Source organism: Rhipicephalus microplus, chromosome 5, assembly GCF_043290135.1.
Source record: "Rhipicephalus microplus isolate Deutch F79 chromosome 5, USDA_Rmic, whole genome shotgun sequence".
Taxonomy (NCBI): domain Eukaryota; kingdom Metazoa; phylum Arthropoda; class Arachnida; order Ixodida; family Ixodidae; genus Rhipicephalus; species Rhipicephalus microplus.
This window is the reverse complement of record NC_134704.1, coordinates 176,591,578-176,603,330: the sequence shown is the minus strand read 5'-3', so window position 1 is coordinate 176,603,330 and position 11,753 is coordinate 176,591,578. Positions and strand designations below refer to the sequence as shown.

General features: G+C 44.2%; 1 protein-coding gene across 10 annotated transcripts in view; it reads right to left on the bottom strand.

Moving 5' to 3' along the window:
- The window catches only part of LOC119174109 (uncharacterized), a 155,584-nt gene that overhangs the window by 41,853 nt on the left and 101,978 nt on the right, over nt 1–11,753 (bottom strand). For 5 of the 10 annotated variants that reach the window (XM_075896206.1, XM_075896207.1, XM_075896204.1 and 2 more), the window contains one exon: nt 3,008–3,076. The exons of the other annotated variants lie outside the window; for them this stretch is intronic. In XM_075896206.1, coding sequence (XP_075752321.1) covers nt 3,008–3,076 — 69 coding nt within the window. The remainder of the gene's footprint in view (nt 1–3,007; nt 3,077–11,753) is intronic. 10 annotated transcript variants of the gene reach the window in all.

Genomic DNA, 11,753 nt, shown 5'->3' with positions numbered 1-11,753 from the left:
TTACAGGAACAGCGTTTTTCGTCGGCTTCCAGAAATGCTAAGAAAAGGTGTTCACAACCTTGAGGCCGTACCTCGTGTTCAGCCTCAACAAAAATGACTACAAACACGTCGTCCCCCCTCCACCTTTTATTTTGCAGAAAACATGGAATTCCGAAGCGCAATATAGCCTTTCCTGTGTATGTTGATTAGCAAGGAGAATAACAGACATTTCCAGCTTGAGGCCAACTACGCTTTCGACGTGTGCACGACCTTATTAACGTTGTGGTTTCTGTAATGTTGGTTCACTTTAAGGGGTTACGCAAACACGTGCTGTTTCATTTCATCTTGGCGCACAATATGGCACAAATGAATACTCGTCATATTACCAAGCGACAAATACTACAGATATAGTAATAAATGGCCAATTAGAGGCCCATGCAGAGCACTCACAAACATTACGTGTGCAATGATGTAGTGACTTCCGCATGAAGCTTCAATTAGTTTAATTTCAGCTGTCACATTATTGGGTTCAAGTCTTGGTTTACACGCAACATTATGCAGTTGCATGTATTTTCTTGCATCTTCTTGTTATGACGCAAATAAATTTATAACCTGTACAATATTTATAGGTATGCTGTCAACAAGGCCTAAATTAAAGATGTTGCGGTCATCTTTGACATGGCCGAGTCGAGTCAGTTCGCTGTGACTGATAGAGTTCTTGGCTTTCTGTGCAAGATTGCTCCAGATGTCATACACTTTGGACTAGACAAAGATGCATTGGCCAGGGATTTCGAGAAATTGAGTTTGTATATTGTCTTACATTATTTTTAGGCACAGTCATGCATATTGTCGAGGAATAATAAAACAAACATGAAGAAGCAGTCCTTTTGAACTTCGACATTATGTTTATGTCACTGAGATCAATATATTAGAAGGTACTGCATGCTTATTCTTGGAAAATCATGTATACACAAAATGGAATCATGGCTTGGCTGATCACGCCTAATAATTTCCACTTATTCGACTGAATGCTGCAAACTGGAGTGTACTTGCGCATTTTTCTAGCCTTTGCGTATACAGTTAATTCTGACTTAGGAATTGCTTACTCTCTTTTCAGCTAGCAGGATTCCCAGGTGTTATATGATGCATCGACGGGACCTACATTCTGATGCGCTGCCTGGCGAATAAAGTTAGCTCTACATATATAAACAGACACGACGAGGTGCCGATGACAATGCAGGGAATCGGCGGTAGCAAAGGTAGATTTCAAGGCGTTTTTACTGGACCACCAAGCAAGGTACAAGACTCCCGTGTGCTGAGCTTATCAAGTATACAACAAGACTTGCCCGCACTTTGCCAGGTGAAGAAGTATCACATCCTTGGAGATGCTGCATATGCTATTAGGGAGCACCTGCTTACGCCATTTAAAAATTACGGACACATGACACAAGAAAAAAGCAGGTTCAATTATCGGCTTTCATCTACAAGGGTGGTGATAGAAATTGCTCTTGCTTTATTGAAGCAGAGGTTTGGCCAGCTTCGATACATTGAGTTTACCAAAGTGGAGAAGATCACACAGTTTATAATAGCATGCTGTGTGCTAAACGACATATGCCTGGACAGTGGTGACACTTGTGTGGAGGACCTATTGACTGAAGAAGAGAGAAAAGAAATAAGACAAGATGCACTACTACAGATCAGAGAGCAACGCGCCGAGGTCTACCAAAACAAGCAGCCACAGACTGACTGCGAAAGTGTGCTGCGCCTTCTAGGCGAACTGAAAAGAAACGCTTTGATGCAGCAGCTATAGGGAGTGATGGAAGCAGGAACCAAAGACAAGTTGATATAATGCCAAAACTAAGTTTCATGGAAGAGCTTGATGTGCATATAAAGATTTGTGCACAGGGTGTGGTGTGGTTTATGTGCCTGCCTTTGTAGCTAGGCCTTTTAGTGCGTCAATGTGCTCCTTGTGTAGTTTAATTAGTTCAAGGTGCCGTTCCTCTCTTCTTTTTTCTCTTTAGTCTCTTTTCGCTTCTCGTTCTTTGTCGATCTTTTCCATTCTTTTAAAAAAATACTGCATATGCATCATTCGGCTACCACCACTAGGATGACCAGTTTCATTGTTTTTCATTCTTTTTCTTCATTCATGGCCTGCTTCCTCTGCTGCCTCGCAAGCGGAGTCAAGAAGTTCGGAGCTATCGTGGTCGGTACTTTCAGATGCTGCAGTTTCACTGGTAGATGTGCTGGCTTCATCAACTGGCTTGGGTACACTCTTGTAGGTCACAGAATGCACACCGCGGAGAACTTCAGACTCAATACTATCGTCTGCAGCCCTTATTTGGGCAATCTCTTCTTCATAAGACACTTGGCAGCGAGTATGGCCGGATGTCTTGTTGTTTGTGTCTTCAGTTTTTTTTTTTTTGCTATGGTCTTGAAATGCGACTCACACTGTGTGGCGGTTCTGCAGATTCCAAGCATTGGAAGTATTTCTTTTGAAATGTATTCATACATGTCCCGCTTGCTCCGAAATTTTTTCATCAGGCCAACCTTGCTTGAATATTGCGGATAGAGTGTTAATAAAAGCCTAGTCTCTCATTCACCCCATGGTCCTGTTTACATTGGAAAAAAATAAATGCTTAGTTATAGCACAAGTGACATTCAGCTTTCGTATACCAGCAAGAAAAAGTAAAGTTTTAATGGCCCTGCAAGTTTATTTTTTTTTTGAGGTCACTGCAGCGTTATTGTAAGCAAAAAAAAAAGGTGTACATGCAAGACTGCAGTAAAGGCCAAAGAAATAGAGGGTTGGACTACCGCAGACATTTCTGCAAATTTTCAAATTTTGTGTAATAGGAAAAACCAGTGATTTGAATAGCCACACAAAGATATTTTTGATGACACTGCTGCATTAAAATAAATATATGAGCAAGGCGGCAGTAAACACTGAAGTCAAGGCCCGCCTGATTGAAGACAGTCTACCACAATGACAACTGGAAAAAAAAAAAAACGTAGCAGCGAGGGTTATACTTACTCATGCAAGGAGTACCCAAGCTATCTGCATTGCCTGCGTCCACAGGCGAGACTGGGCTTGGCTCGTTACCTACGAAAAACAATAAAATTCATTAATACGACTTTTATAGCTGTTACAAGCGGTTATATGCAAAAGCGCATATTGCTGCACAGGACGCATTCAGCTGTGCGTATGCAGGCAATTGAAATGGCAGGTTCATCAACCGCGTAAATGACGAAGTTGAATTCTAACTTGAGCGATTTAAACAATGCAGCAGCAGTAATGTCTGTCTACAGTACTCATGACTGCTATGTGCTTATTTCTCGAGATAATCATGTCATGTCGCAACGAATCTATTCTCTAAAGGCAATGTTGGCTCTCAACTATGCGGCTGAGTCTAAATTGTCGGGATTCAATATGTGAAATGAATGAACCGCCGTAGCTTGAAACAGCAAGTTAAAGGAGTGTTAAAAAACCAGCGCACGCGTTTTTGTCTCAATTTGACGTTAACAAAACATGCACGTGGTTAAATACGTAGGCGCCGGTACAGAACTCCACAACTTCATGAACTACGCGCGAAGGGGCTGCATTACAGCTCGAGTCACTCGCAAAAGATAGGTTCATTCGCAAGTTGTTTTTACTTAACTTACCGTCATACATTGTCAGCATGAGGGACTGTGCTTGGCTCAGACGGCTGTCACTGCGTCCAGACATGTCGGAGATCGCCACTCAACTGACCGGCGCCATTTGTCGATGCAGCGCAGAAATGTTTACCCGGCGGCTTTCCGCGCTCGCTGCACGGTGGCGCTACAGGCGTGCTGCTCCAACATCGCCGATGTATTCGGTTGGTACGCTGCCTCTCGCGCTCGGATTGCGAGCGGCCGCTGCATCTGGCGACTCTGAGCCTGAGGACCAGAGCGGCCAACCGAATACGCTAGTAGTTTCGTAACTGTAAGAGGCTTCCAATAACGGTGCTTGCGGCATAAACTTAAACACGGGTTACGGAAGATAATGTGTTCGGTTGAAGAGGTCACACGTCAAGTACAGCCGGCTCTGCAATGTGAAGCACATACCCATCCTCTTGGGGCTCTTTCAAAACATCGCAATGGTAGGGCCTCAAGTATGAGCGTTCTTGACAGAAGCCACGAACATACTGTGGAATGATCAAGTGGTTGTTATCTTGCTTAAAGATAAGGGGAATGACACATTTGTTATGCATTGCGGCAACTACGTGTTTCAAAAATGACGGAACATCTCCAGGACAGATCTACGTATTCGAAGGTCGACCAGGACCCTACAATGAAGATCGAGTGAGAGTTTCAAAAGCTACTGACTGACGTGTTCAATATTGTGCCACCTGAAAAGAGACATCTGTATAACAGGTTGCTCTGTCATGCTTGCTCGGCTACTGCAATATACGGCCTGCCTAAACATAGGCGTGCACACGAAGGGGCTGGGGGGGGGGGCGGCAGCCCTCCCCGCGGGTCACATATGATGGGAGAGCGGGGCGCAATGTATTCCCCATACACAGACGTAATCGGGAGGGGGTTCTACGATAGACCTTCGGCTTTCCCGCCCTGAAGGCGAACCCTGCGCACGCCTATATGTGTTAGGTTCACAAACCTAACGTCCCGCTGCGGCCGATTGTAGACTACGGGCACTCCCCATCGCACGGTTTTTCTGGCTATCTTCATAGTGTGCTCCGCCCTCTCGCAGGACGAACGCCCACGTACGTAAACGTCTCCACTGACTTTGTTGACAAGACCAGAAATATGAGCCTAGAAAACGAGGGCATCACGGTCACGTTTGACGTCAAGTATTATGTTCGCGCGCATACCAGTAAGCTACGCTGCAATGATTAAAAAACGGCGACTCTCTGCCTACACGCACCCTGTGCGAGGTCGATGATCAGTGCCGTCTTTTCATTACCATCTGAGCGACAAATACTTTTAAAGGATCTTTCCATAAGCAAGTGTTCGGAACTGCATTAGGAGTGTCAGCGTCGTGCCAATATCACATGGAAATCCCTTGAAAAAATAGAGCCATCGCGACGTTCTAGACTGTGCCGAAATTAGTTCTGGAGCACGTAGTTCTTGCATTGTCCGCCATGAAGACGTTGTTTCTATACCAGAGCATCTGAACTCATTCCAGAGCACGATTGATTTGACCGTTGAAGAAGTGAATGGTAATTGGGACGTTGAAGTTACACAAATCACATCCAGCCATTTAACAAGCGTTCCTCGAAAGCCTGCGCACACAGCAAAACACCTCCACTTTGATTCGGCGCATCCCATCACACAAAAACACTCTGTTGCATCTACACTGTTTATTCACGCGTACTGATTGTGTTCTACTTACGACACATGTGGAGCTAAGCTGAAGAAAGTGACGTAAGATTTGATCAGCAATGACTAGCCCGACCAACTTATTGAAAGGAAAGAAAGGCGCGTAGATGACGCCACTGTCCGGGCAACAAGGCAACAACGAAGAAGCCGGCTTTACTACCCCATGAAAAATTTGTGAGAGAGTCGCTTTCAAGAATATTTCCTGACGGCGAAGTGCAAGTATGTCATATCTCTTCAAGCAAGTTGAAACAACAAGTCGTTCAAATCAAAGACCATCTTGAAAGGAAAAGATACCCTGCCATACTCAGCGGACTTCCGGGGCAGAATGGCCAGGCTTGCTATGTACGCGAGACAGGAAACTTTCAAAGAAGACTACAGCAGCACGAGAGGACCACAGCAGACATGTTTTCGAGCACCCTGCAGGGCATCATGAAAATACTAGATGCTGTCTTGACTAACAATCAGGTTCAATAAAAAAGAAAATATTAAAATCTCGCCTGCTCATGAAGTCATTCTGTATAGAATGTACACCTAACACGATAAATGAAACATGGCGTCCAATTTCTGAGGTATACGCGAGCGTGTAGCGTCTTTCGACACGATTATAATAAAGAGCACCATACATTCGTTCCTTTGTGAACACGGCACCCTTATAGAGCGCCTAAATGTCTATTGTGTCGCTTTGTGTTCTTTTTATTCAGCGAGTGCGCGTTGGATAAGCCATAATTTTAATCGCCAGAGGAGTTTTTGCCAAATACTAGGCTTCAAAGTACTGAGCAGCATATAATTATTTTTCAGGAGAGTAATTTGTCTTTGCTGCTAAAGTTAGACACTAAGCAGTCAGCAGGCACCAAAATGTTGCAGAACAAGCTTAGTTTCGAACATTTAGTGTATTGCTGCGAGAAGGAAAGGTGCTAAGAATGTGGCCGATAGCTAGAGTAGTGCCTGTAATAAAATCGGGAGACGAACTCAATGTAGCTATTAATCACCCGATTAGTATAACATGTACCACGTGTAAAAGGTTAGAAACTGTAATTTCTAAACAACCAGTGAACTATATTGAACATAAGCTTTGCTGCAAAAGTCAACATGGGTTTCGCAAATGCCAGTCAACTGTCACTCGGCTTTTCTAAACAATACACACATTTTAGAGTGCTCTTAACTCTAGATAGGAAATGGAGATCACGCTACATTTCTCAATAGGCATCGCAGTAGGTGGATCATGATACATTCGTCGAAGGCATTTCACGATAATTGTCGGGCAAAACCGATAGAAGAACTGCATGAGCTTGGTTTAGCTGTGAAAAATACGAAATTTCACGCTGCCTATTTGCGTAGCAGAATTGTCGAAGTTGTCGGAGCTTGGTCTCAAACATTGCCTGTTATGTCCGGAGCACCACAGTGATTGGTCAAAAATCTCAGTTTAGTCTTGTTGTATGTCAATGATGTTTCAAAAGCTGTTCACTCTGCCGTTGACATGAGACTGTTCGCGAATGGCTGTGTTATATATGCGTGTAAAAAGCATTGCTCAGCAAAGCTCGCTCAATGATGATTTGTGTGCATTTGACCAGGGTTGTGAGAAATGGGATATGAAAGTTAATTCTGAAAAGAATCCATGCATCCCAGTTTTAAATAAAAACGCGTCATTAACGTTCACATATAACACAAAGATTAAGAAAGCTAAGTAATCTAGTCAGTGATCTCGGCATTATAATCACTTCGAGTCTAACCTGAAAGTAGTGTATTGAAAGTAATTGTGGTAGGACTGAATGTATGCTGGGTATTCTGTGGCGAAAGTTAAGAGATGCTCTACCTGATACAAAAAAGATGGCTTATAAAACAGTAGTTCCACATGCCCTATAATGTGCTAGTATTGTCCAAGACCCATACGGTCAAAAGCTTGTTGATGAGCTAGAAAAGATATGGCCAGGTTTATTTATTCGGCTTACCAGAGGTTGCCATTAGTGACCGTGTCACATCACAAGGCTAACCTTCAGAAGCTTTCTACGCACAGACAAACAGCACGCTTGCTGTATTACACAGCATTAATTGTAGATCCAACTTTTTACTTGTACCCCCCCCCCCCCCCCCCCCAGCCTGAGTGTCACCGTGCATCAATCATCCGTATTCGGATGTCCTCCAGTTTTCCTTTTTGCCTGTTACAATTATTGACCTGAACAAGCTCGACTGCAGTGTATTTGTTGATTGTGAATGAGCTCAAGTTTCAGCGTCGTTTTGATCTGATTTGTTTATAATATTGTCACAATCAATATTCAGCAAGGTGACATGTAGAACGAGAGTGAAGCGAGCAGATCGAGCAATATCTGCGAGAAAGACGATGTTGGAGAGTCTGATCTTGCGTTTGAATTTATCCTTGCCTATTCCCGTCACTACGAAGTGTTGTGGCTTGTTTTTTGCACGTTGCGACAACATTGTAAATAAATAAATAAATAAATAAATAAATAAATAAATAAATAAATAAATAAATATATTGGTGGTTAACTACGCATGTTGGACTACACAAGTTATCACAGTCCTTGCTCATTAACCACCAGTATACGCCAATGGTGGCCATTTCTTTATCTGTTACACGCTATTAATTTTATCTTACGCGCACGTGTACATGTTCCTAAATGATGTAAGATGTATAAGAGACGATTCCGTCTTAGACGAAAAAAATTGTGACTTATAACGTTTCCTCGAAACATGTAAAAAAAGACAATGCGTGCCTCGAAATACACGATAATGATGTATTGCTCTGAGGACTACTAAAAAAAAAACTTCATTGTCACTTACTATCTCGTTCAAAAAAAAAAAAACTCAAAACTTACCGAACGTGTTTCAAAAGTGTGCAAACTGAAGAAACGACGTAAAAGATTTAAGGCATAGATGGCGTCCACTGACTCCTAGCTAATAAAAACAAACTATACCAAATGTTCACCAGTTCATTTTTGCATAGCGATAAGATTTCATTTTGTGTTAGTGAATTCGGAGCAATAACATGTTTACCAGTCGCATATTATCGTCAATGCGGCATGTTATGCACCACTGACATAGCTTGGGGTCAGAGAGAGTGAGTGCTCAAAGTTCAGTCCTCTTGCCAATCATTTTATTTTAGATTTGGCATGTGTTTTAAACATAAACGTGTAGAAACCTGGTATGAACGTACATCAGCGTCAAATCAAAGCCGAACAGCGGCAAGCCTTCGCGATAGTGTAGAGCACACCGTCTAGTTATCACAGTTATCAGCGAAAGGCACACGCATCCTCTTTGACAACTCTCTGCTTATATGCGCTGTTGCAGATCTCAGCGCTGTTCACCAGTTGTCGCTTCGAATCCCAGCGCTGATCAACAGTTGTTGCAGACCGGGGTCTGCCCGACGCTTTCCCGCTGACGTGGCTTGCCGGAACGTCAGGGTTACGTTGGACCCGGTCTCTTGTGGTAGCGTGGTGTAACTTTGAGGGGAGGAAACAAACGCTCACAATATGGGTATACGAAAAGCAAACAGGTTAATGCCACTATTTACAATTATTTACAGCATGAGGTTAGATGTTTCACAAACCACGAGCGTGGTGGTTAAACTGTTACATAGTTCATAGCGACGTCCTGCATTCTGCAGCATCGTTTTAAAACCTGTCGGCCTCTTCCTCCTTGATTAGAAGGTTATTCACACCACACAAGACATCGCCCACAGGGTCTAATTTAGTAGCACATAGTCCGCTGAATATTCATTGCCGCTCTTGATGCAATGTACTGAGGATTGGAGAAATGGGGTTCCTTCCCGGATCAATTTGGTGGTTGGGTTGCTTCTTCCGCCTTTCCCAGGAAGGGCAGCCAAGGAGTAAACACTTGAATCGCGGAGACATGACCTGTGCGGTTGGTCTGTTTCGGCGTCTCGCTAAAGAAGCCGGCCCGGAGGAATCGCTTTTAGGGACATTGGCTCACGAACCGTCTTCTAAACCCTTTGTCGCTCCCTGCCGCTGGACGCTGTTTCCGAGAGGACTGGGGTTCCAGACGTGGGAGCGCTGGCTGGCTACGTCTCCCAGTGACAGCATGGTGCCTACTGACGATGGTCATTACAGCTTCCCCTCGTAAGATGAGCCACGAAGGGCAGCAGTCACTGCTGCTTCTCGCAGAGACGACGAAAGGGTCCGTTGTCGAATGCCAGGAACTCGCCGTCGCTTATCACATTGTCTGAGTAATTGCCGAAAGCTTCGACAGCGTCTCTGAAATTGGACCACATGCACAAGCAAGCACTCGGCCCCCTTCGAACAAACCAAGCCAAAAGAGGGATGGCAAACCAATTTTCATTACTAGTTTTAACAAAAGGCTCACTCAAAACTCTCGGTACTCACTTCTGCTGAGAAACCAGACGTGCTACTTTACACATTTACATAATACCTTGCAGGAAAAAAACAACTTAAATATCCATTTTGATACATACTCAAGGACGCTTTTGAATAGCTTAGAAAGAACGGCTCAGCGCGTCTGCGTTTCCATTCAATTTGCCTTTCTTATACTTAATGTCAAAATGATATTGCTGAAGAATCAAGCTCCACCTCAAAATGCGACGGTTCTTCGATGTCCCAGTTTTCAGCCAGGTAAGAGGACAATGGTCTGTTTCTACAGTAAATTTAGCACCTCCGAGGTAACACTGCAACTTATGAATGGCCCACACAATGCAAGCGCACTCCTTTTCTGAAGCACAGTACGCCATCTCACGAGAGCTCAATTTCCGGCTCAAGTAGAGCACGGGATGTTCTATAATATCGTCATCCTTCTGACTTAGAACGGCTCCTAGACCTTGATCGCTAGCATCACACTGGACCGTGAATTCGCGGTCGTAATCAGGAGCTTTTGAGACCGGACGGCTGATCAATGCTGCCTTCAGTTTTAAGAAGGCAGTTTCTTTCTTTTCATCCCAGACCACTTTTATCGGCTCTGTCCCGCGGAGAGCCTCGATCAAAGGGCTTGCCAACGTTGAATAGTCTCGGATGTAATGATTGTAGTAGCCTGTGAGTCCTAGAAATGCCCTGACGTCTGTCTTTGTTATTGGCTGGAGATAGCTACTGCTGAGATCTTTAGCTCGCAGGGTTTCCTGAAACCTTGTCCTACGTTGTGACTTAAATAGTCGACGGTTGCTCTCACAAGACAACGCTTCTCAGCCTTTGCGGTAAGCCCTACTTGACGCAACCAGCCGAGCACCTCCCTTGAATGCATCAAATGAACCACCCAGGAATCGGAGAATACAGTGATTTCATCCAAGTAAGGTACGACAAAAGCCTCGCAGCCCCTCAAAACCTTGTCCATAAGGCAGGAAAAACAAAACGAAGCATTTTTGAGACCAAAGCTCATCATAGTGGGTTGATGGCTGCCCGCTGGAGTAACGAAAGTCGCGTATCGGCTGGCTCGCTCAGTGAGCGGCACTTGCCAGTAACCTCGAGTGAGGTCTAATGTAGTCACGTAAGCTGCTCGACTAACTTGTTCCACTCTCTCTTCAATGTTCCGAATCGGATACGCCTGATCTTTTGTGAGAGCATTTGCCTTTCGATAGTCAACTACAGGTCTCGGGTCTTTGCCCGGAGCATCTACCAAGATCATTAGAGAAGTGTATTCGCTATCTGAGGGTTTAATTACTCCTAATTCCAGCATGCGCTTTACTTCTTTGTTGAGAATATCTTTTTGTCGTGCAGATAAACAATAACAATTGAACTTCACGAGTTCTTCGGAAGTCAACTCAATGTCGTGCTCAGTCAAATCAGTCCGACCCGGCTTGACAACAAAGCAGTCGTCAAACTCTCCTATCAGCTCACAAAACTCAGAGAGCTGGGATTTTTTTAGTTCCTCTCTTTGCTTAGTTCTACTAAGGAATTCTTTAGCGCTGCCTTTCCCTCCACTTAGACAAACAAAGTTGTGCTCCATCTCTTCAGGAAGATTCAAGGTCATATTCACCACAGCCTCTCTTTGCACATAAGGCTTCAATAGGTTGCAATAGTAAATGCGCACTTCTTTACGTCTACCTGGAATTTTCACCACGTACTTGGTCATAGATAGCTTTGCAACTACTTCCGCAGGCCCTTCGCACTGTACTTCGAGCCTGTTCTGCCTTGACGCTTTTAACAACATGACCCATTCTCCTATATTGAAAGTTCGTGTACGAGCTGTTCTATCATAGTAAACTTTTGATCGGGTCTGGGCTGATTTCATGCTGACCTCCACAAGTTCTTTAGCGTTATATAGCCGCTCCAGTAGATTGAGAATGAACTCTACCACGGTCCGATCTTCTTCATGTCCTTCCCACGCTTCGCGCACTAGTCTCAAAGGTGAGCACAATGACCTACCGTACACCAACTCGGCGGGGCTAAAACCAGGGAATTCGTGGGGTACCGTCCGCAAAGCAAAAAGTGCCGCTTGGAGGCATG